Source organism: Protopterus annectens, chromosome 1.part1 (assembly GCF_019279795.1).
Source record: "Protopterus annectens isolate FY-2018-M chromosome 1.part1, PAN1.0, whole genome shotgun sequence".
Taxonomy (NCBI): domain Eukaryota; kingdom Metazoa; phylum Chordata; order Ceratodontiformes; family Protopteridae; genus Protopterus; species Protopterus annectens.
Window position 1 is genome coordinate 189,746,933 of NC_056726.1, and position 25,632 is coordinate 189,772,564.

The following is a 25,632-nucleotide window of genomic DNA, read 5'->3' on the forward strand; positions in this document are numbered from 1 at the left end:
TTCTTCCACGGGTTTTATTGAAGATAAAACAGGACACGCCCAAGATGATGATCTCGCTGGCTCCAAATTGGCCTCGGCAGTTTTGGTATCCAACTCTAAAAAAAACCTATGCCTGGAGCCCCTTGGGTTTTACCTCAGTCTCCGAACCTTCTGTCCCAACATCAGGGTCAGGTTCTACACTCTCATGTCAGAACTCTCACCCTGGCGGCCTGGTTAATCCAGGGCCTTTGATTTCTTCTTTACTACCCAAGCAGGTTATGGATGTCATTTTAGAAGCCAGACGTCCTAGCACTAGAAAATCTTATGCAGGAAAATGGAAAAGATTTTGTTCCTGGATGCAGGCTCAGGATTCTGATCCTCTTCTTCCTAACATTACTTTAATTTTACTTTACTTGACAGATCTCTTACACAAGGGTCTCTCTTTCTCTTCCATTAAGATACATGCCTCTGCTATTTCTGCTCATTATAATACAGATCCTCCCATCTTTTCCCACCAGCTCATGAGACAGTTTCTCAGAGGAGCTAAGAACTTAAGACCTCCTAGATCTCCTCCCATTCCTGCTTGGGATCTCAACTATGTTTTGGAAAAACTAACCTTGCCTCCTTTTGAACCTTCTGCCTCTTCTGACATCAAGTTTTTATCTTGGAAGACAGCTATCCTGTTAGCCCTAACCTCTGCCAGGAGAGTTTCAGAGTTACAAGCTCTTATGGCTGTGGAACCTTATATTATTTTTCATCAAGACAGGGTATCTTTGAGGACTAATCCTACCTTCATGCCTAAGGTGGTTTCCAAAGTGGCTTTAAATCAAACTATCCACTTGCCAACCTTTTTCCCTCTCCTCAAAATAAAGGGGAAAGGATCTTACATTCCTTGGTGTACACAGACAACTACGCTTTTACCTGAACAGAACCAAGGACATCAGAAAATCAGAACAATTGTTTGTTTCTTATGCTTCAAGTTCCCAAGGTAAAGCCATTTCAAAACAGACCATTTCTAAATGGATTGCTCATGGAATCAGATTTTGTTATTCTCACCATGGAAAGCAAATCCCAGGGAGTATAATGGACTCATTCCACCAGAGCTGCTGCCACTTCATGCCTTCCTCAGGGAGTTCCTACCAAAGACATTTTGAAGCTGCAACTTGGAGTTCAGTGCATACTTTTTCTAAGCACTACAATCTACCTCTCTACTCTAAGTCTAGGGCAGGCTTTGCCTCAGCAGTCTTGCAGGGCCTTTTAGCCACCCCTTCCTCTTTATGACCACCTCCCTTTCTTTCAGCTTTGGGATTCTACCCTACAGTCATGACTGCAACAGTGAAACACGATGAACATAGTACAGTTGTGTACACCTACCATAAATGTAGATGTTTGAGTGTCTTCACTGTTGCAGTCTGGATTTCCTTCCCTCCTTTCCCCTCTTATTTTTACTTTTGTGTATTTCCTTTTTTCACCATTCTTCTGAGGTGTATTTGCAAAGGTTATGGGACCTTTTTCATTTTGGGACTCCTGACATCTGGGGCAAGAAAAACTGGAGAAGATGGTGTCAGCTGTCAGCTTTGTACTCCTGGCGCTCTGACGTCAGGGAGCATGGTTGAACAGCCGACGCCGGACCCAGACTTTGGGATTCTGGCCGACGAAGGGCTGCCTGCCGGCAGGGGAGAACCCTACATTCACGACTGCAACAGTGAAGAGACTCGAACATCTACATTTATGGTAGGTGTACACAACTGTACTTTATACGTGTAAGCAGAAGTGATCAAATAGTCATGTGATCGCAGAATGCCATTATTACTTTTGTGGGGGGTGGGCACTGTGTAGTGGGGAGTAGGAATTTCCTCTTTCCCCACTGTTGTGTGATATTGAAGTTGGTACATAGAATTAACAAGGAGCGTGGGGGTGCGGTGGGACTTCCCCTTTAAAAAAATTTTTTTTTTTTGTAATATTTTGTGCTTTGATCCATTGAGATTGATCTTTCGGCATGCAGTTTTGTTGTCTTCACTATTTCTAGTGTGTGCGCACATGCACGCACACACACACACACACACACACACACACACACACACACACACACACACACACACACACACACACACACACACAAATGTATCTCCTTATGTACTTTGACTTACACATTTTGTGACATCTGTTTAATTAAGATGCCAATATTGACTCCTATTTCTTTGCAGCACAGGGAACAGGAGACTTTGACCTGCCCGTGTTATTGAAAAACTAGTCACTTTGATCACCATGCTGGGGTTTTCTAACTGAAGGAATAAGCCTGAAAAAGAAAACTCAAAACCTGTTGTTCCAGCAGCAGTGACACCAGCAGTGTGTGGTGGAGGGCTTGTGTTTAAGCCCCAAATGAGAGCTAATATTATCTCGTTCACTTCTGTAATTTGAATATTGCAGGGGAGCTGCTACTTCTGCAGCTTTCTCTGCATTTATGTGTATGTATTTATAATTTGAGTTTGTTCATCATACCAGCAACTTCTTGGCTTAAGGGATAAGGCTCCAAGAGCAAACTCAAAATCTATCTTTCCAGTGGCTGCTGTTGGTCCAGCAGCAATAACACCTACACTATAAGCTGGAGGTATTGGGTATGAAACCTAAATGAGACCTAATATTAATGTTTCACTGTTATAATTGTCTTTCTTTTAGCTGACTTTTTTCCCCCATTTTTCATCCTTGAGCCTAAGCTGCACCCCCCTCCCACCCCAGACAAACACACAGCATCTGGCATATCTGTCCAAGTTCCTGAGAGAAGTCATGTGATCATTTTTAGAACCTACTTCCTTTTTCTTGTATCAGAGAGAAAGCATAACCATACTGTCAGGCTGCAGGGTAGGTGAGTTTTTTCACTCATATCCACAGTACTTGGCAAGAGTACTGTATACTTCTTGGTAAGTAGCACCTCTACTCTCCTGTGCCTAAACCTGTCATTTTTTGTTTACCAGGTGACACTGAAACTGTGAAGCAGTGCTCCTTCACCCCCACCATTTTGGACATGTCAGCACTGGAACATTCTTCCTTCACTCTCACCCCTTTCAGTCATCTCCTACAGCACCTGGATCTACTACTCAAAGCTGGAAAAATTAAATTGTAGCCAGGGCAGAAATCCTCTGAAGCATAGAGAGACTTCCTTTTCTGTTGGCTGTTGTGTTTGCTAGTCATATTGCAGTTTAAGGCACAGTTGCCTTTGGAGTCCCATGTTTCTTTTCATGAGCATCAGTTTCCCCTAGGAACCAATCCTAAATGTATTCATTTTTCTAATTTGCACTCTCTCTTTTTCAAAAGAAATGAAAAAGGTAAAAAAAAAAGAAGGAAAAACTCTGTGGTCTATGAAGACATGTTTATATTTGCTTTCCTCATAACAGTTCCAAGGAAAGAACCACATTTGTATATTTTTGTAAGGCAGGGAACAGAAAAATTTAATGAAGAGTTTTCTCTCCCAGGGTTAAGAAACACCATTTCCTTTTGTTATGATAATTATGGGAAACCCTTAACAAGAACACCCAAGGGTCATTTTGCCAGGGGAGCTGCTGCTTCAGCAGCCTTCACAGTATGTTTCCTGATAGCATTTGTGTAGCAGCAACATAATAATTTCTCCATACATTTCAAAGTCATGATTAATTGGAATCAGCCTCTGGACAAGACGTGCAGTCTGTAATCAAACTCCAAACGGAGTCCCTTTCTTACCATTACTCACATTGCAGTCCTTGCCACGATGTACCTCTTATCTACTTACCACTATAACCTGCTTACATTCTCCCTTTCTTCATTACTGGCATACTATTATTTAACTCTCTCCCTGTTACTCTCCTTCTACCTTACAAATGGCTGCAAAATGGATTTCTTGTAATTATTCAAGCTGACTGTATTGTATTACTCCCTGTAATGCAGCTATAAAGTGTACCTTTATGTTTCTTTTATTGGCCTCACTGTGATATTTTAGTTTAAACCTTATCTTAGTTGGATCTTCTTTCTAGTTGTCTTGTGGTTTAATTTATTTTACATTTGTTTCATTATTCTGTTTTTTTTAGCCTGTTTGGCCCAGGTTGTGCCTGAAAAGGGTCAAAGTACCAGTGTATCCTAGTTATCAAATATAAATAAATAAGTACATTTTCTTGAATAAGGTTTTCCAGCACCCCTGGATGTCTTAGTTCAGTGCTTAGTATTCTCTGTCCAGAAAGTTAGGAGCCCTGCTGAAGGATGGTCTCAAGGTACAATAGAATTTTTTTAAATACTGACCCATAAGAGTGGATTTTTCTAGCTTTGCTGGTGCTACATTAATTTCATTCTGAGATTATGTTTTGGAGTGTGTTATTTTATACTGTATTTTTGTTCACCTTGAGAGTATTGATGCCACCTTTTTATTCCTAGTCTTGTCCTAAAACTTTGTAAAAACTTGGAAAGATTGAGGGACCACCTACCTGCCATATACTGTAATGTAAACTAGTCTCTGAGTAGGATGGTTCCATCAGCTCAGCTGATTGGTAGGAAGAGCTTATCTAGGTCTGTCCCATTGCTCTGGATCCTAGTAGTTAAGAGTCTGCAGTAAGAGAGTGGACTCAGAAGAGTATGTTTTTGTTCGGTACATTGCATGTCTGTACTTAAAATGTCAGAGCAAACATTGTAAGAAAGTTAATATGAAATAATTTGGATGAGATTCCACCAAATATGAATATGTGATGCTACAATGAAATTTTAGCATCATTTATGGATGTTTGTTATAGTTAAGAAACAAAGAAAGATTGTATTTATACCAATATGTGATGTTCTTTACCTCTTCAGATTGTTAATGAAGCAGCAAAATACCGTTACCGCTCAGGGAACCAGTTTGATTGTGGGAGCCTAACAGTACGAGCACCTTGGGGCTGTGTGGGACATGGTGCACTCTATCATTCCCAGAGTCCAGAGTCTTTCTTTGTTCACTGCCCTGGAATTAAGGTAAGATTCAGAAGATAGTTCATTACTTATTCATGTTGTTTATGTAAATGTTATTAAAAAATACATAAATGAACCATTTTGGATGCAGAAAGTGCGTAAAAAGACTAATTAAATTAAATTAAATTAAATTAAATTAAATTAAATTAAATTAAATTGAATGAGGAGGGGGTAGGAATCTGAATGAAAATCGTTACATGAATGTTTTTGTGTGTGTGAATTTTGAAAGACCAGCATTTTTTTAGAGAGATAAGAAAGCATGATGAACGCAGGCCACCCTCGGTTCCAAACACTTCTAGACAGGCTAAGTGCCAGTCCCCACCCACAGGCAAGTATCTTCTAGCTTCTGAGACCATTACTAAGAACAAGTCTCCAGTTAGGACATTCAGCAGGCATTCTTCAGAGAGGAAACTCTCCTGTTTTCTTCCTTCCTGGCTGTTTTCTGGTACTTAAAAAAAGCTTTCCTGTCCTTCCCCAGCACTACAGAGACAGATTTGGGAACAAATGATGAGGACATTTTTGAAGGTGCATACAGCATTGCGTGGAGAGCAGCTTACTCTTCAGTTAATTCAGTCTTGGTGGCTGCTGTAGCAGAGTCGACCAAAGGACTTTCTAACCAGTGCTGCCTATCTTTAGGTGAGTGTAATATTTACGTAGATTTTGAGGGATTGCTTTACTGGAGTCTGGTTCTGCCATGGCCTCTTTGCAGCTTTCACAGAGGTCAAGCCAGTAAGACTGTCTGCAGGAGGAAACACCCAAGAGGTAAAGGGTGCAGAATGGTGTGGCTCAAAGAGCACTTTTTCATCCAGAGAGGGGTGGGACTGATGGCCAAGATCCCACTTTGCTGCATCATTTCAAGGATTTCACCAGATATGCTGTCTTCAGGATGCCCTCTCTTTCTCATCCAAGACCATGCCTGATGTCACTGACTCTGAAAGGGGAGTTTACTTGCCTCCTTTTGCACATCTTCTTCATGGAATCTCTGGTTGTGACTTACAGGAGTTTCCTGAAGACTCTGTATGAACCTGCTGTGGTTCTTTGAGGATTTTCATTCTATTCTCAAAGTCTCAGCATTGGGTATATTGGACACATGGTATACAGAGCAGAGGCAGTGGTACATCTCAGTGCCAAGCAGAGAGCTTCCAAAACCACCAGTGCTGAAAGTGGCACTGGTGAAGGAGCTAAGATAGGTGAAGGGGGGAACTGGCCTGATCTACTCTGGAAACAGATGAGGATGGGATGGCACCCATCTTTTTCCTGCAACTTCAAAAGTATCTTTACTACTGGCTCCCAGTCTGTCTCAGAAGTGCGGTGGAAGTACCTGGCAGAGTTTAAAGTAACAGCAGAAGATGGCTTGGACGAAAGGGAATGGGAGATAGTAGGTCTGTCCTTAGAATAGTGGCTGTTGTTGGCTATTTCTGCTCCTTTTATTTAAAAGGCTCTATCTCCAAAATGTCTCAACATTTATAATACTTTCAAAGAATGTAACTGGAGTAAGTATCAGTAAAACACCACTTGGACGGGTCTGCCACCCTCAGAGACAAAAGATCAGTTTTGCATCTTAGTTTAATTAAAAGCAAAAATGCAATTTTAATGTCTTTTTATGTCTATAACTATTCAGAGAATGGAAGCATCACCTTTTAACAGAAAAGCATAATCCTTTTAGCTCTGAAGTCACATCAACATGTATTTATGTTTTTGATAGCTTTTGTTTATTTTACTCTGAGGAGAACTTAAGGCTACACAGATGCTGTTCACAATGTCAATTTCCAAAGGCCATTCTGGCCTGAATACCACCCTAACATAAAATGACAATATTTCTCTGTTGGTTCCAAATATTCTTTTTAAACACCTTTATTAAATTATCACTTAAAGACCTATGGACACATACAGTAACAGAAGAGAAGGCAAACCATAGTAAGTTTGTTCATGCATTGTACATTGCAAATGTTTTCTTTCTTTATAAAAAAACTGTCATATGCTCCAACATTACATATATTGAGCAATTCTTGCCTTCTCTTAAACCTCGCTCTTCCTCATGAACATTATTCTGCATGTATTGTTCCTACAAATTCCATTTATTTATATCTAATTTGCTCCTTCCCATATCTGAAGAGCTCATTTCAGTTCTTTTATCTCTAACAATATTTAGTACTTCAGTTACAGTTAGTTTAGCTTTTGATTTCTAGTTTCTAGTAGTTGCTTTTCTTGGCAGCCAGTAGCATTAAACTTAAGGCCTTACAATGTGTTGGAAGCTCAGATCCCATGTCCCAGCTCTAAAGAATTATTTTCTTAGTTGCCCCGATTTTTCTCCCCCAAAATTTTTGTCAGTGTACTCTGTAGTGTAATTTTAAAATCTTCCAACTCATCACACTTCCAAAAAACTTGTTCCCAGTTATCCCTCTGCTTCCCATCTCACTTCCAGCATTTGCTATCCACCTGAGGAAAAATTCTTTGCATGCATATCTTTATACCTAGAGTAGACTTCAAGCACTTATAAGCCAAAATCCTAAACCTTCTGGACTTTTTTTTACATACTTGGGAGCCATACATACATCCTTCCATTGTTCCTTTTTATATTGTTTTTCCATTCTTACTTTCCGATCTTTTCTAACCTACTCTGATTGATTCTTATAGTTATCATGCAATATTTTATATGTATATTCAATATACGTTTTATTAACAGGAGTTTCTGTTCTGGAATCAACTACAAACTGTCTTTCAGCTTTTCCTGGTTAGGGGTCGCCACTGCGGAACTCCAGTCCACTAATGATTGACAGTGAATTTTTATGGTGTCAAGTTGCCAGCCCAGCGCCCAACCTTCAAGGAAGGCACACCCACTCACACACACACCTACCTGCATGTCTTTTAAAGAGAATTCGACCGCCGGGAAGACATGCAGACTCCACAGAGAAGGCATGCCAGCCGAGAATCGAACTGGAGAGCCTCTTGCTGTGAGGCGACCATGCTAACTGCTGTACCACTGCGGCTTTAATTGAGTTGGTCTTTCACTTAGGACTCCCCTCTTCCTTTCTTTTTGCCTATTCTGTGATATCAATCCTTGGTACAGAAGGCAGTCTCTAACCTACAGTGAAAACTTTTTTTTTTAACTGCATTCCACTCTCTTACCTTTCCCATTATAGTTATTTGCTTCCAATGTCTTGGTTCCTTTGTCATTTTTCTCCAGTAAATTCCAGTCCCATCTTGCCTATTTTTGTATGTCAACCTGCAGTCATCCCTTTTAGCAAAGTTATGAATATAGTACTATTTTTTTGTCACTGTTACTTTCCTTAAGGATATGCAACCAAAATCCTACTGTCTCCTTATTTTTAGAACTCCCCCCATACTTCATCATCATCCCTTTCCACTTTGGTTTACAACATTGTATTATGTATATGAGCCTCGACTGCATAGCTCCACAAAATTCATACAGATCAGGTAATCCTAAATCGCCTTGCTCTCTGGATGATCAACTTTTACCACTTACTCTTGCCCTCTTCCCCCTCCTTGATAAATTCCTTCAACTCTTTAATTTTGTCCACACCTATTTTCTGGTTGATAAAAATATGCCTGACCTGTATATAAAACTAAAGGAACTAAAAGCATTTTCACTGCTTGCATCTTACTATCCACATTCATAAACAAGTTTCTCAGTTTTTGTTTTATCTTTTGTTTAGTCTCTTCCCACATATCCTTAGCTGCCATAACAGAATCCTTTTTAATTCATACACCTAAATACTTCTTATCATGTCTACATAAATGTGGAATGTGGGTATTGCTGAACCAAGTAATTAGGAGGTACATAATTTACCACTGTAGCCTTTGCTTTATCGTCATTAATTTTATATCTCAAAAATACTTGAAACTGTCTCAAAATATTACACAACACGGAAATGCCCTTTTCTGGATTTAGCACATACAAAATATTTTCTGCAGATAAAGCCAACATTTCTTGATTACCGTACTAATTATATTCTTGAATTGCTGAGTCCCCTTATTTTCTTTGCCAGTGACTCTAAATGTAAAGCAGGTAACAAAGGGGCAAGAGGACACCCTTGCCTGGTTCCTCTGTTATGCTTCAGTATGTTCTTGTGATATTTTTAGGATAAGATTATATGATGATCACAGTTTTTCACAGCCTAATAGTGTTTTTTTAGGGAAAGTAAACAACAGATTTTCAAATATGTGCATGCCAGCCAAATAATGTAAAATGTATATAACATATAATAATAATTGGAAATAAGGACTTTTCCTAGAAAAAAGTATTATTTTTTGTTGTCATTTCATTAAAAGACACTAGTGATATGATTCAGCTACATAGTGAGTTTGTCAGCTTGAAAAAGTGAAAAGTATGTTTTTTTTTAATGAAATGAATGGCAAAACCAAAGTACTCAAAAGGCTGTATTACATTACCTGGGGATACCTAGCAGTAAAGGACTATTTCTCTGTAAACATACAAAGTGATATAGCAAATTTGTCAGAGTAATATAGCATGACTCTCAGTTACAAGATAAACTTGGCTGATGTTTCCAGTTGTAAATAACTTTATTTTCTTGTATTGCAGTTTAATGTACTGGGGGGGACTAAATATTTAGGAAAATAAATAAGATGTTTAGATATCCTTCCCTATCATTATTGCAGTATTCCTTAAAGTAGGGATGCGTTGCTTAGGGCAGCCCTACGTCTGGCCAGTATACCAAAGCCTTAGGTTGTAACAGGATGTTGTACATCACATGTACGCTCCCCATACATGGTGTAGGGCCTAAAAGTGATGTACAGATGTACCTTCCCCTGAACTTCTTTGTCACCAGACTGAACACCATCTCCAGTCCTCTGTCTGAATGTTCTTTCGTCTGTTGGTTGCCAAGCTATTTTCAGATAAGTGCCCCAGGGTTTTTCTTATCTTTTTTTGTGGTGGTTAGTTTACATGTCATCCAAAAAAGGGGAAAAGCCAGTGTGGAAGGCAGATTCCTCATAAGGACTGTCACAAGCAGTGTTTGTTTTGCTTAGGTGCTTCTCATGACCATACATCTTGTTTTATTTCTCTGGTGTTTGTCCTGAAAACTATGTGTAGTTGTTTCTCCTCTTTAGCTATTCCCCTAGAGAAGCAATGTCTTAAATGGTTGGCTCAGGGGGCTATGGTGAAATCATCCCATCCTGAGAGTCAGCTGTCTGCAAAGAAGAAGGTCAAACAAGTTTGGTCAGATTCTTCTGCTGTACCACCTCCACCAGCCATCTCTCTTGAAGCTGGAGAAAGCCTAGAGGCTCTGCAGACATCTGTTTCAGATGTTAATGGGGAACCACAGCTGATTATATCTGAAGTGTCTAGGGGTGTTCCATAGATCCTTGTTAGGGAGGAGATTCCCAGTACGCTTAGAGTGTAGGCAGGGGTCTCAACCTCCTAAGGTATTTAAGGCTAATGTCCCTTTGAAAAAGAAGCAGAAAATTAAGAATATTTCTCTTGCTCCCAAGGACCCTCAGCATGAATGGCAGGATTATACACAAGGTTTGTTTACTGCCCTTATGGCATTGAAGCCCCTCAGGGGGTCTGTTTTCCTGCTCCACCTTGGTATTTTACTCCTCTTAAGAGGCCTAGGGAGAAGGTTTTGTCTGATGAGGAAATAGATTCTGATGAGGAATGTTTGGCGTATTTCTCCCAGATTCCCTCTCCCTTAGATTATGGTTCTGAGGAAGAGGATTCTGTTAGCCCTTATTCTCCTTTTGAAGAGATTTCCTTTGGGGGTACTGTTTTTCCATATGATGGAGTTTTTTTAAGTGGGGAACTGTATCCAGGTTTCTGATGTTAAAAATAGATATTATGAACTCCTTCAAATGGAGTCTCCCAAGCCCTTTGCTCTTCCTCCTGTTCTTGCTGCCTTGTTGGATACTTTTTCTGCAACTTCTCATCCCCCTGCTCTTAAAACATCTAATAGGTTTTGTAAGGTGTCTGATGATTGTAAATTTCTTTATAAATGTCCTTCAGCTAACCCTTCTCTTATTTCTGTCTCTTTTGATAAGCCCTCTAAGCTTTTACCTTCTACTAAGCTGCTTCCCTCTTACAAGGACAGCAGAACCATGGAAAGGTTTGGTAAGAAAGTGTATACTGCTGCTACTCTGGCTTTCAGGGCTGTGAATTACCAGACCCATATGACCAGATATATTTTGGCCCCTGTCTCTTCTCAGGCTTTTCGGGTTATTTCAGATCTTACTGGTTCTGAGGGGAAGACTTTAGCCCTCTCTTTAATAGGTTCTTCTTCTCAAGTAGCTCAGCATTCCATTAAATGTAGTTATAATGCCTCGTCTAGAGCTGCTGCCTTTGGATCTGTGTTGAGCAGTTATTACTGCCTTTTCTTCAGCTTCTACCTAATGATATCAAGGCCAAGCTGATGGATGCTCCTTTTGACAATAGAAATTTCTTTGGTTCTGCAGTTCCTAGGATCGTAGGAGATTACTAGGCTAATGGCCTTAGGGTCCCTTACAAGCTTAGCCAAGTTCAATCCTTGTTCCCTACATGGTCTACTGATATAGTCTGTGATTACAAGCTGATCTAAATCAGCACCAACTGCCCCTATCCAAGAGGGACATGGATGAAACCCCTGGGGTGAATTTGTGGTTTCTCATCCAGTCGACCAAGTTACACTTAAATAGGGTCAACAAGGGGCACTGTTTAACTTGACTTGGAAGTTTGTTCCAGAGGAGAGGTGACCTCTGTGAGACATATCTTTCTCTACAGTTAAGTCCTGTTGATGTCACAAGCTAGGTTAAGGTCCCTAGAGTGAGTGAATTGTGTATCGGTTGACTTACAAATGTGCAGCGTAGCCATTAAGGCAGGATCAGAAGTTGCTCTGTATGCAAAGCACAGGTTGCCGCTGAGTAGTCTCTACGATGCAGAGTATAGTGACAGTGATTTCAGTCTGTTCGCGTATGACTTGTGCAGAAGACCCTGAATTTTCTTTGTTGGAAACCTTTGAGATCTCTGTAGTTACTGCAGGTACCTGGTAGGGTACATACCAAAGGGAGCAGTGTACTCTGTTATTGGCCTGATGAGGGATGAGTACAGGGGGGGTTATAACCTCTTTTGTTTTGGAAGCTGTCACAAAAGGAAATATTGTCAGCCTAGTTGTCTGGAATTTTGTAAATAATTCTATGTCATTTGTGAGTATTAGTATGATTTATATAGAAGTGTGACAGAGTGTGATAATGCCAGCACACCTGTATGGAATTTTGTAAATGGTTATGTGTCATTTGTGAATATCGATATGATTCATATGCTTGTGTTACAAATGTATCAGAACTGTATGTTATGTGTCTATTAAACTGCTGGTACAGAAGTGTGTGTTGAACAGGCTTTATACGGTACTGAGCTTAAAAGATGTATCCACAGTGTGCCCTATTGGAAGAGAAGAGAAATGTATATACACTATTGTAGCTGTGTAAATGTATATATTTTAACAGTGGAAACTGGAACGTAGAAGGTTAACTTGCAAAACTTCAGGAAAATAGTTGAAATTAAATGGTTTTATAACCATTTAATAAAAGAGTTGGTTTCACTGCAGCAAGGAGACAGGATGTCTAAAACTACAGAGCCTTCTGCATTGCTTTGTGTTTTATTGTTTTATGTCTTCCAGCAGCTGCAAAGATCTAAAGGCTATGCATTTTCACAGGGATATACTAAATGCTAGTGGTTTCTATCAATGGTTGTTGAGCATGAGGGAAGTCAGGTGACAAAAAAGTGATGCCATGCTGCAAATATCCCAGCAGTAATATTTGATATTAATTTAAGAAGTCTCTGAGAGAGTGACTGTGCATTTCTGTATTTGTCTTTGACCTGACAACATCAGCTAGAAGATCCATTCACCACACTTGCCTTGCTGTAATAGTAAGTTAACTAGGGTATAGTACTTCTTTTAGATTCAGTAAGGAATATAGTAAAGAATAACGTAGATGTTTTCTGTATTTATTTGAGACTGTCCTGCAGTGTTGCTTTAAATATTTTCTGTGATTTTGAATTCTGAAGTTACTGTGATGATGTACTGAGTACCTTCTTGTTTTATTTATTATTAAATATATTTAAACCTATCTTTGTGGCTGATATCTGTGAGACATATTTAAGCTTTGATAGTACTTGCATATTTATTTGGTACCACTGTGCAGGCCACCCCCTAATAGCCTTGTTCTTGGACAGACTACCATTTGGATTAATAGTAACATTACTCAGTAAGATCGGGCACCCTTTGCTAAGGGCCTTAAAGTAGCTGATAAAGAGTTGGTAGGTGGCAGTGATAACTACCGTATAGTCTGGGGAAAAGGGGGCATAGCTAGTAAACTTATACCAGCCTTTCCCAGATGTGTGTGTGTGTGTGTGTGTGTGTGTGTGTGTGTGTGTGTGTCAGCTACTTGGGCAGGGACATGAAGCACTGGTTGCACAGAGAAGGTGCTGAAGGTCTTGGCTTGGCCACTCAGCTGAGATCTCAGCTCTATAGTTGTGCTTATTGGGGATCTGGAGAAAGAGGGATAAACCAGCCCCAGACTGACTGTGGTCTCTGTGTGCTCTTAAGGGAAATTGCACTTTACTGTGTGTGTACTTGTCATCCTTCCAGTGTATACGTTCCCCAATGTTGCCAGGCTCTTTGATTACTGGTCCAGTGCTGGGGCATCACAGAAGATATACCCTTACTTATCAGGTGAGCAATGTCAAGGGCCTTCCTAACTTCTGTGGAGACATGGTGATCAAAGGTAAAGTTGCTGTCAACCTGTATGCCCAAATCTCTCACCACTGATTTAGAGCTTAGCGTTTTGCTGTTAATATGGTAATCTGCAGGGACATCACCCTTCCTGAAGGGGATGATGATGCAGTTTTTCATTAGGTTTAAGTCCATGACTTTGGCACAAATCATTGGTTTAGTAATAAGCCCTTCTTGTAGAATGTTGACATTTGGCAACTGTGTAACTGCACCTAGTTTGCAGTCATCAGGAAACTGTGTTAGCCACAGACCTTTTGTTTTTGCCTGAACTTCTGAGAAGTAGGTTCCAAACAATAGGGGCCCCACCACTGATCCCTGTGGAACACCACTGGTAATGGTTCTGCTGGTGGAAGTGGAATCCCCTATCTTGACTGTGTGTGTTCTGTCAGTGAGCCAGTTTGCAACCCACCTGACAATATATGGGTTGAACCCCGTGAGTTTTTCAATGATGCCTCAGTGGGGGATTGTGTCAAAGGCCTTGGCTAAGTCTAGGTAGGCCATATGCACAGATTTGCCCTCATACAGGGCTCTGGTGACTTTCTCGAAGAAGTCCACCAGGTACGATCTGCCCTTGACAAAACCAACCTGGATTGGGTCAAGCGTTTGAAGGTTTCCTATATCTTTGTTGATAAGGTCCATGATGATTCTCTCCATGGCCTTGCAGATAAGGCTGGTTAGGCTTATGAGTTGTTTGTAGTTCCCAGGGTTGGTGGATACACCCCATTTGTGCAAGGGGATGACAGTAGCTGTTTTCCATTCTGCAGGAATAAAACCAGTGATGTGAAGTTGTTCAATCTCGCCATTTATTCTTACACATGGGTATGGAGCTGAGCCATCAGCTCCGAGTTGGCTTCTTTACTAGCTAAAAATCTCAGAGTAGCTTGAAGCCAGGCCCCTATCCCATGATGCTCTCTGTCCTACCCCAGATCTAGTTTGCCGCTGCAACAGATCGCAAGGTCGTCGAAGAGCTCGGGCCAGTAGAAATTTCTTATTTAGTTTTTGACAAACTTTATGCTATATTTTGTGAGATAATGGCTGTAGTGTGTTGTGCTTTCCAGTTCTAATTACTATTAGATGGGTAGCTTTTAGAATCCATTATATTTAGATTCTTTGTTACAGAGCAGTTGCTCTTAGGCCTTTGGACATTTTTTTTTTTTGGTTATATCGCTTTATTGATATACAATCCCTCTATCCTTTGTAAATCTATAGATATAGTGTGCAGTTAGATAGCGTGTTTGCTGTTAGAAAATACTTTTTTATCCTTAGTTGTTCAGGGATCTGACAACTCAGCACTGTTGTTATTCTGTGTGCTGTGATTGTTAGTGCAGTAACTGTGTTAGGTTAGAGTTACTGTATTTTGTATACTGAATTGAAGTTTGTTAGGGCTCTGACAACTTATAGCATGCTATTGTATTTTTGTGTTTACTAACATGGCTGATCAGAGGGAGAAGCAAAAATCTGGCTTCAAGAAGTGTCCAAAATGCTGGCAGAAGATGTCCATTACAGACACACATGTAAATTGTGTTTATTGTTTGGGGCCTGTTCACCTCCAGGAGGATTGCTCTGTCTGCCACTCCTTCAGCAGTACGGTTTTATTAGAGAGGAGAAGGAAGCTGGTAGATAGAGGCTTGTTGAAGCCAGATTTTCAAGAGACCTTGGATAAGGTTAACCAGACCTCCATGTCCTCGAAGGTGTCCTCGGAGACCAGGTCATCGGCTCCAAGCCCTTCTGTGAAAGTGTGATCATTTGTTCCGACCCTTCCTCTTGGGGCGTCAGTGCGGATGAGCTTGGCTCCATCCTCTGGTTCAGAGCCCACTGTCTTGGTGCCGGTGAAGTTGCCATCTTCATCAGAACTGGCGGCTTCCTCAGGTCGAAGCAGCAGTGCATTCGATGCCATGAGGAGGGTTATGTCATCTAAGACACACACATCATCAGGTCCTTTGTCTTCCTCCCCTGAAGTGCCATGTTCTGCCTCTACATCGCAGGTCCCTGTGAAGTGTTGAGACCCAGAGCCTCAGGTACCCCCATTGGGTGACCCCTGCTCTACTAAGACCTCACTAGAAGCCCCCACTGATGAGGTTCCCAGGAAGAGATTATGCAAGCGGAGGCATTTAGATTCCCCCCAGGAATCTTTGACATCAGACACTGACTTAGAGGAATCGGACGGGTCCGCACGGTCACCCTCGGAGGATATATCCTTTGCGGATATCCTGGAAGTCCTAAAGCAGAGGGGTGACTGGCAGTCCGTTATCCTATTGAGGATGAGTCGGTGCTCCTGAAGGCTTTTGGGTCTCAACCTTCCAACTCCTGTGACGAGTTGATGGAATTGATCGTGCAAAGGGTGTGGGAGTCTCCTGTTTCTATGGAACCGGTCCCATGGAGGCCCAGCAAATTTATCACCTCCCGCCAAGACAAGATGTTCCTCACTAAGGGAGTCCCCGTTGATGCCATGGTGGTGGCGGCGGCGGTGGCCACCAAGAAAGAGATGTCAGAAACCTCTTCCACTGTCCATCCTCCTAATAGAGATTCTAGGACAATGGACAGATATGGGAAACGCATCTTTAGTTCTGCGACATTTGCCATGCAATCGCTTAACTATTTGACTCATTTCACCTGTCTTCAGAGAGATCTTCTGAAAGAGCTTGGGGATACTCTGCAGGGTAATACAGATGGAGCTGTCTCTGACAAAGTGACAGCACAACTTAATACCCTTAACTCCATTGTGAACTCTTCCATGCGGCTCATTTCCTGTGCAGCCGATGGTTCGAGTCGGGCAGCGGGTTCAGCGATAGCTCTTCGGAGACCGTCCTGGATTCACTTATGCTTCTTTGCGGAAGCCTTCAAGTTTTCCTTTGTTAACACCCCATTTGATGGCTCTTCTCTGTTTGGGCCCAAAGTCAAGGAAACTCTCACTAGGTGTGAGCAGGAGGGAAAGACTCTATCTGCTGTAGGAGTCCGTTTTTCCACCCCTACCAGACCATACCCCAAAGGGCAGAAAGGTGGAAAAATGTGGTTTTGAAAGTCCCAAGGAGCTTTCTAGAACACACGTAGTGAACCCCCCCTCCAGGGGCAGAGGAGGGGGCAATAATGGAAGATGCCACCCTGGCGACAGAGGGGGTCCACAGAACCAGGGCAACAGGAATCAATTCCTTGGTAAGCCCTATCAGCGCTCCTGAGAGAAGGCCCGCCTGTTCTGCTCTGGAGGCAGCCGGGGGGTCGCTTGGCTTTGTATCCAGATGCCTGGCTAGTAATTACAACAGATTCTTGGGTACAAAGCATCGTTACCAGAGGATATATCATCCCATTTCTAGAAAATATGCCTGTTGGCAAAAAAATTCCAGACGTTCCACCCAGTCTCAGGGATCAAGCTGCCATAGAAATTCAGAGGCTGCAGGAAAAATGAGTCATCCAGCCAGTCCCAGCATACCAGATAGGATCCGTAACTTACTCCAGATTCTTTTTATTTCCAAAGAAAACAGGGGACTGGAAGCCCATCTTGGATCTCAGCAGACTCAACAGATTTGTAAAGAAAGAGAAGTTCTGGATGGTCACGCTTCAGTCTGTTCTCCCATTCCTCGGAGTGGGCTATAGGATGTGCTCTATAGATCTCAAGGATGTGTACTACCACATCAAATTAGCCAGACCATCCAGAGATCATCTGCATTTCCGGCTGGGAGCCAGTCACTACCAATTCCGAGCACTGCCCTTTGGACTCACAACAGCCCCCAGAGTGTTTACCAAATACATGGCAGTGGTTATGGCTCGCTTGAGGCATCTAGGATTCTGAGTGTTTCCGTATCTGGACGACTGGCTCCTTTCTGCCACCTCCAGGCATCCACTAATTCTGTCCAGGGATCAAACTCTCAATTTCTGCTCTCAGTTAGGCATCACTATCAATTTCGAAATATCTGCGTTGTCGCCATCGCAGCCTATCTCCTTTATTGGAATGGAATTAGACACTACCACCGCCACAATAAGATTACCCCTGGACAGAATAGCCACTCTCCGAATCCAGGTCTCGGACATTCTGCAGAGAAGAAAGGTACCAGCTCATCAAGTACCGAAACTCCTAGGCACCATGGCAGCTACACTCATAGCAGTTCCTCTGGGACGAATGCATATGAGGATTCTTCAATGGTTACTATTCCCTCAGTGGTCATACCAACAACTTCCCTTGTCATTCTTAATCATGATTACGGATTCTTGCAAGAAGGATCTTTGCTGGTGGTTGACCAGCCAACAACTTACAGTGGGTCGACCATTTGTTCTCCCCCTGCCATCAGCCACGGTGAACACGGATGCTTCTCTGATGGAGGGGGGGGGACTTTTTCAGGGAAGAACAGCCCAAGGCACCTTGTCGGAAACAGAGGCATAATTGCACATCAGTGTTCTGGAGCTGAGAGCGGTCCTTTTGACGTTGCAGCACTTTCACGACTCTCTGCCTCTAGGGTCGATTGAGATACAGTTGGACAACATGTCGGTAGTCTGTTACATCAACAAGCAAGGGGGAACCAAGTCTTATCCCCTGTCAAGTGGCCTTGAGAATTTGGCAGTGGGCTCTGTCCACCGGGTGCTTTCTGTTAGCAATGCATATCCCGAGGAAATCCAGCATGATAGAGGACAAATTGAGCAGAGCTATTCTGCTACCACACAAGTGGTCTCTCAAAAATGAAGTTGCGGAGAAGATTTTCCACAGATGGGGCCAGCTTTGCTGTGACCTGTTTGCATCTCCTATGAATGCTAAATGCAGAAGCTACTTTGCCCTAAATCCCCTACCAGGGGACAGCCCAAGGGACTTGCTCATTCACGATTGGCCCCCAGGACTCCTGTATGCCTTTCCACCTATTCCCCTGATTCCGAAGTTCTTGCAGAAAGCCAAAACCCTCAGCAGGACTGTAATTTTAATAGACCCTCTTTGGCCTCTCAGATTTAGTTCCCCTTCCTCCGACTCTCAACTGGAGGAACATTGGATTCTGGACCCAGTTCCAGACCTACTGACACATTCGTCAGGGGCCCTCCATCCCTCTCTTCGTTCCCTCAGACTGACAGCTTGGCTGCTCCAATTCCCTGCTTAGCCAGGTCTCATGATTTTTCTTCAGAGGTACAGCACATTCTTGTATCTTCACATAAGGCTGCTACGAGAAATTTGTATGCTAGTAAATGGAAGCGATTTGCTTTTTGGGCTTCTAAAAACAACATTGATCCCTATGTTACCCCAATTTATAGCATCCTGGAATTTCTCTCTAAACTTTTTCACGAAGGTGCTGCAGCTACCACTATTAGAGTTCAATTGGCTGCCATCTCGAATTTTCATTTCGGAGCTGAGGGTTCTAACTTAATGTCTCACAGATTATGTTGGGCCTTCCTTAAGGGCACCATTCATCTTAGGCCGCCTGTTAGACAACCCTTTACTCCCTGGAATCTAATTTTTTTGCTGTCCCGTGCCCCCCCCCCCCCCCTGACCCGCATCATCCTGTCAGTTGAAGTTTCTTTCCTGGAAGACTATTTTCTTGGTGGCCATTACCTCAGCACGCAGGGTATCTGAGCTTCAGGCCCTTTCGGTCAAACCACCGTATTTGGTGTTTCATCCAGACAGGGTATCATTGAGGACTAATCTTTCATTCTTGCCAAAAGTGTGTTCTGAGACCAATCTGAACCAAACTATTGAATTTCCAACCTTTTTCAGTAATCATTCTAATCAGTTGGAATACATATTGCATAAACTTGATGTCCACAGACAATTGAGATTCTATTTGAACAGGACAAAGGAATTTAGAAGATCTGACCAACGTTTTGTATCTTATGCTGATGCCAAGAAAGGATTACCAGTTTCTAAAGTTATCCTTTCTAAGTGGTTAACTGACTGCATCAAACTTAGTCACTCTTCAGCGAACCAAACATTAGAATATGGTGTGAAGGCCCATTCAACTAGAGCCGTCTCCACATCTTCGGCTTATACGGCTTGTTTACCTTTGGACCCTATATGTGCAGCTGCCGCTTGGTCTAAGCCTCATACATTTATCACTCATTACAAAGTGGACAGGGCCTCCAGGGACAGGGCATCCTTTGGTTCCACTGCCCTCAGGAATATACTCCTGTGAGCCACTCAGGATTATGGTGCTTGGGACCGCTACACATGTGTAAGAATAAATGGCAAGATTGAACAACTTCACATAAAGAAGTTATGTACTTACCATAATGTTCCATGTGAGTTGTTCATCTCTCCTTTATTCTTACATTCCCACCCACCTTCCCCCTCCAGGGTCTCGAAGACCGGGTAGACTTGGGATCTGGTAGTCTTGTTATGGGGTTTCTTACTCCGGCTGGAGTATTTAGTGAGTTATACTTGCTCTTGCTGAGTCAGCAAACTTGATCTGGGGTAGGACATAGAGCATCATGGGATAGGGGCCTGGCCTCGAGCTACTCTGAGATCATTAGCTAGTAAAGCAGCCAACTTGGAGCCGATGGCGCGGCTCTGTACCCATGTGTAAGAATAAAGGCGAGATGAACAACTCACGTGGAACGTTATGGTAAGTACATAACTTCTTTTTTAGGATGTGGTTAAAGAGAGTACTCAGTAGTGTTGCTAATTCCTGTTTTAAATTATTTAGAATGTCACCTGGGATGTTATCAGGTCCCATACAGGCCTAGGAGAGAGCGGTTAAGACCTGCTGTTTAGAGATACTAGGTTGAGAACAGGTGGTAGGAATGCTCAGGGGTATATGTGGCGGGCACAAGGGGGAGGCGTTTTCACTGAAACTGTCCGGTAGTAGGTTGGCTATTTCTACAGGTTCAGTATATATCACCACAAGTTCAGTGCAAATCTGGGCTTTTCTTTTAAGGTTTCGGATGTAGCTAAAGAATGCCTTATGGCTATCCTTAGCTAGGGATACTAATTTAGATTCATAGTTAGCTTTAGAGGACTTTACAAGATCTCTTTATTTGCTTGTTCTGGCTGAGAGTGGTGTGCTTCCATTTCAGACTGTTCGTTCATATTCTTAGACAGCAGTTTCTTCCTCTTGTTGTATAACCTGTTTATGGCAGATGTCCACCAGGCAAGCTTGTTCTTTCTAGAGAATCTTGCTTTGGTCCTATCAGGTACAGCTGAGTCAAAACAATTGTACAGATGTTTATACAGAGCATTGGTGTATACCTTAGTATAGGTGTCCTTGCCATCAGTGGGGATAGGAGCTTTAAAGCTGTTAATACCATTTCTTGCGACTGTAGTTGGCTTTGGAGAAGTTTTTTATCCTAATTTCTCCTGAGGCGGGGACTTGTGTGGTCATTACTTCAGACTAGACTGATTTATGTTCAAACTTCACCAGGGCTGCACACTTGTGGTAGTACACCGATCTCCCATGTTGTTGAGTACCAGATCAAGAATGTTTGGGCCCCCTTGTAAGGGAGCCAGCTATCTGTTCCAAAGCATTGGAGTTAATGAAGTCCAAGAACCTTTAGGTGTGAGTGATAGTACTTGTATAATTTACCCAATCTATGGATGAGTAGTTAAAGTCATCCATAACCAGAGTGTTTGGTTGTATTTTGAGCGACTCAAGTAGATCCAAGTAGGCAGTGTGAATATCATGGTTCATGGAGGGAGACCTGTTACTGATGATAACTTGGAGGAGGTTCTTTCCTACAGTTATTTGCACTTGGAAAGCTCAGTCATATCTCTCTTCATATAGTCCAGAGAGGTACGTCTCAGGTCATTCACACCAACCTGGACAATGACAGAGTCATAACAGTAAATACAAAAAAAATGGCCAGCACAGTGTATGAAAAAATAATTTATTGCAAAAACATACCCTAGTGCGAAAAATATAATAATGTGTTTTCAATAAATTATTCTCGCATGCACTGTGCTGGCCATTTTTTGTATTTACTTATATTTTTGTGGGGCCGTGCACTTGCCTACTTGCAAAATAATTTTGTTTTTGTTACTAGAGTCATAACAGTACCTGTTGTTGAGAGACTTGAGTGCATGTGTGATGTGGTGGATCCTGGTACCTGACAGGCAGCTGACCGTGACCTTTTCCTTATCCAACATGGTGACTGGGGCGTCTGTGTGTCTCACAATGGAGTCATCTGTGATCTAAACATTAGATTTTGTATTGTGCCTTAGGGGCTTAAGTGAGACACTTGTGTGTTTTTGTGTGTACTGTGTTCAGCTGGTAGTGAATTATATGAAGTGTATTTATGTTTGGGAGGTCTCTGATCTTTAGGCAGGCTTCTGGTGAGTACCTCCTTGTATGTGGGTTTAGGTGTTGTACTTGTGGTTGGTACAGGAGGTGAATTGTGCGAGCTGACAACCTCCTTAGTGTCTGATATGCTGATTTGTGAGCAAGAGAGCATATTTTCTAGATTCTATTTTTTTATTGGATTATCACTTGTGACATAGGCAAATTTACATTTATACTAAAATAATCAAATTGTATTAAGTTAATATTAAACATTATACTTCCATATATTGCTATATATCATATAATCTAAGCAACTTTATATATAATTATCGAATTCATGCCCCTTTTTTAAACAAAAATGTTTATTAAGCCATCACTTACAACATAAGCAATTATACTTTTATATAAATGAAAATGAACCACACCAACACAATCCAAGTTGCAAGCATTTTACATCACAAACTGTACTGACATATCAGTTGCGAACATTATACATCACTTAAAATCTACCCAATTATTTTCAGTCAAACATTATCATCATCAGTCAGACAACTCATTTAAGTCCTGCCTTCTTTTAAACCTCATTCCTCCCCTGTATGCATTGTTCCCACAATTTCCATTTTTTTTGTAATTTGTTTTTACCCTTTTCTAAAGATCTCAATTCCAGTTGTTTTATCTCTGTTCCTATATTCACTACTTCTAATATAGTTGGTTTGGATTTTGATTTCCATTTTCTAGTAATTGCTTTTTTGGCAGCCACCATAATTAGATACAGTAAGGCCTTACCATGTCTGGGCAATTCCGATTCTGTATCCCAGCTCAGAAAAATCATCTCCCTCATCACACCAGTCCGCCTACCTAGCATCTCCGACAGTGCATCCCACAGGGAATCCTTAAAGTCCGCCAACCCTCTGCACTCTCAGAAAATATGTTCCCAAATACCTCTTTCTTCCCTTTCACACCTTCAACGTTTGCTGTCTACCTGAGGAGAAATTCTCTGGAGTCTACTTGGGGTATAAAAATGTCTGTGTAGATATTTCCAAGTAAAATCCTAAATCTTCTAGATTTTTTTGCATATTTGTGAGCCAAACATATTCCCAATCATTTCTAACCTCTGATTGATTCTTATAGTTATCATGCAATATTTGATATGCTCTACTAATTATTCCTTTTTTAATGGCAGTTTCTGTTCTAGATTCTACTAAAAACTCTACCAGTGTTGTTCTTTCATTTAGGACCCACCTATTTTTTTTCTCTTTGTCTGTACTCTGATATCAAGCCTTGATAGGGAAAGCAATCTCTAACTTGCAGTCCAAATAAATTCCTGGCCTCTTCCCATTCTAATACCTTCCTCTCTAGTTATTTGCTCCCAGTAATTTGGTTCCTTTGCAATTTTTCTCAAATAAATTCCAGCCCCTTCTTGCCTATTGTCTATATTCCTAATTGCAGTCATCCCTATCAGTAGAATCTCCTTTCTCCATTCCAGTGTTTGCTTAGTTCTTAGAATACTTTCTATTTTATGGATATAATATTCTGTGTGATTATTGTTATTCTCCTTAAAGGCATGCATCCAAACCTCAGTCTCTCCTTGTTTCTTGTGCTTCACCCCCTGTTTCAACATCATCCCATTCCACTTTGAATTATAGTTTTCTCCTTGTACTGTGTATAGAAGCCTTAACTATGTAGCTTTGAAATACCCCTTCAAATTGGGTAATCCTAATCCACCCTGTTCTACGTATCCCACTTGACTCTTGCTGTCTTCCCCTCCCAGATAAAGTCCTTCAGTTCTTTATTAATTGCTGTCCACAACTTCTATGGTTGATAAAAATATGTCTGACTTGTGTATAATACTAAAGGGACTAAAAACATTTTGACTGCTTATATTTTGCTCTCCATATCCATATAACAAAGCATCTGATATTGTTAATCCTCATTCATTCCTTATGCATGGGTATCGGTTCCGACCTCAGAACCAAGCCGGACATTTTCCAAGCTCGTGTCAGCTTCAAACTCTTGAGCTAAACTCTTACCCACAATCCCCCCTCTCCCTGTTACCTCAGATTTCATTTGCCGCGTTGCCATTCGGTCGTGTCAAGCTGCTTCTCTTGAGCTAAGTACAGTTATTTGTTGTATAATAGTCATTTATATTACTTTTCTGTCAGAAAAGTTTCTATTTCATTGTCTCTTACCCTATCGCATCTAGCGACCATATTTTCTTGAGGTTTTCTTCTCTTTTCTCTACCTTTTTACCGTTATGTATTCTCCCCTTACCATTGTTGGTAATCTTTCCCTTTTTTCATACCTTCGGGTATTCTTTTGTACCATTGTTGGTACCCTTTTCTTTTTTCTAATTTTGCTATTATGGCAGATAAGAAAGGTAGTCCGGGGTTTAAACGGTGTTCTGATTGTGGACACAAACTACCTACTTCTGATGCACATTCTTTGTCCGTTTATTGTTTGGGGGCATGCCACTTATCTGTTGACCCGCCCTGTACTATCTGTGAAAACTTTTCAAACAGAACTTTGTTGGAAAGGAAAAACAAGTTGTTGCTGAAGGGACTTCTTAAATCTCCCTTTTCAGAGGCTATTTCTGGGTCAGAGGCCTCAACCCCTCCTAGACCCCATAAGAAAATCTTGGATGTTCCTACCAAGGCTAAATCTTTGCCTTCGTCCCCAGCTTGGGACTCCCGCCAACCAAATCCTAAAAAGGCTAAAGATGTTCTTCATCTCACATTGCTGCAGTCCTTACTTATGGGTAGTCCGCTGTCCTCGGTCGGCCCGAATACCAAAGTATTATGCTGACGTCGGTCATGGGCGCCTAGATCTGACATCAGAGCGTCAGGGTATAAAGGCGCATGACCGATGTCATATCCTCAGTCTTTTTTGCCGCATGGTCCGATGCAGAAGCAGCGTTGCAAGTGCCGTTCGGCGTTCTGAAATTTTTCGCTGGAGTTTCAGACCGATACCAAGTTGGGCTAAGTACCCGTTGGGAATATTTTTGTTTTTCTTGCCTCAGTTACTTACCGGATGTCAGAAAAAGTGAATAATTGTATTTCTTGTGGGAAACAGATACCGCATAGGGATTACCACTCGCTTTGTATTCCTTGTTTGGGACGAGCACGCGTAGTTGGGTGTCGGTTTTGTGCTAGGTTTAATAAGCGCACTATAAAACGGAGGTTAGATTGCGCTAGGTTAGTCTTTGGCAAGAGGTGTAATTATAATATGCCGTCGGATGTTCCGACGCCTGCTTCTACTAAGAAGCGCAAAGACAAATCTTTAAAGCCTAGGCAGGATGATTCGTCCGTTACGGACGCCGGATCTTTAGAAGCTACAGCTGAACAGGTGGATCCAACTGAAGTTTCTGTTGAGTCCCAGGGGGAAACTTTGATTTTACATGATGTGGCCTCTCAGGAGGCAGGTCAGGCTGAAGGGGCCTCTCAGGTTACTATTCTCCCTTCTATGCCTAAGGTGGTTAGGCCTTCTGTTACTGTTTCTAAGGCTCCTTCTAAGGGCAGGTCTGTTTTGCCTTCCTCTGGTGTCGGTTCTGGTTCTTCAGGGTCTGTGCCTAAAAAGCACATGCTTAAAATGGCAGAGGATTTGATTACTTTAATTAGAGGTTCTATGCCCCCTCCTGATAAGAGGCCCAGGATGGAGCCAGAGTTGGAAAGTTTGGGGCAGGCCTCAGATGATTCAGAGTCTTCTGCTGAAGACATTCAAGATTTCCCTCCTTATTCTGATTCTGATGCAGAGGATTCCACTCCTTC

General features: G+C 41.8%; 1 protein-coding gene across 2 annotated transcripts in view; it reads left to right on the forward strand.

The window, feature by feature from the left end:
• BCKDHB (branched chain keto acid dehydrogenase E1 subunit beta) overlaps positions 1-25,632 on the forward strand; it is a 2,914,018-nt gene that overhangs the window by 496,870 nt on the left and 2,391,516 nt on the right. For both annotated transcript variants that reach the window (XM_044074074.1, XM_044074065.1), the window contains exon 5: positions 4,792-4,947. In XM_044074074.1, coding sequence (XP_043930009.1) covers positions 4,792-4,947 — 156 coding nt within the window. The remainder of the gene's footprint in view (positions 1-4,791; positions 4,948-25,632) is intronic.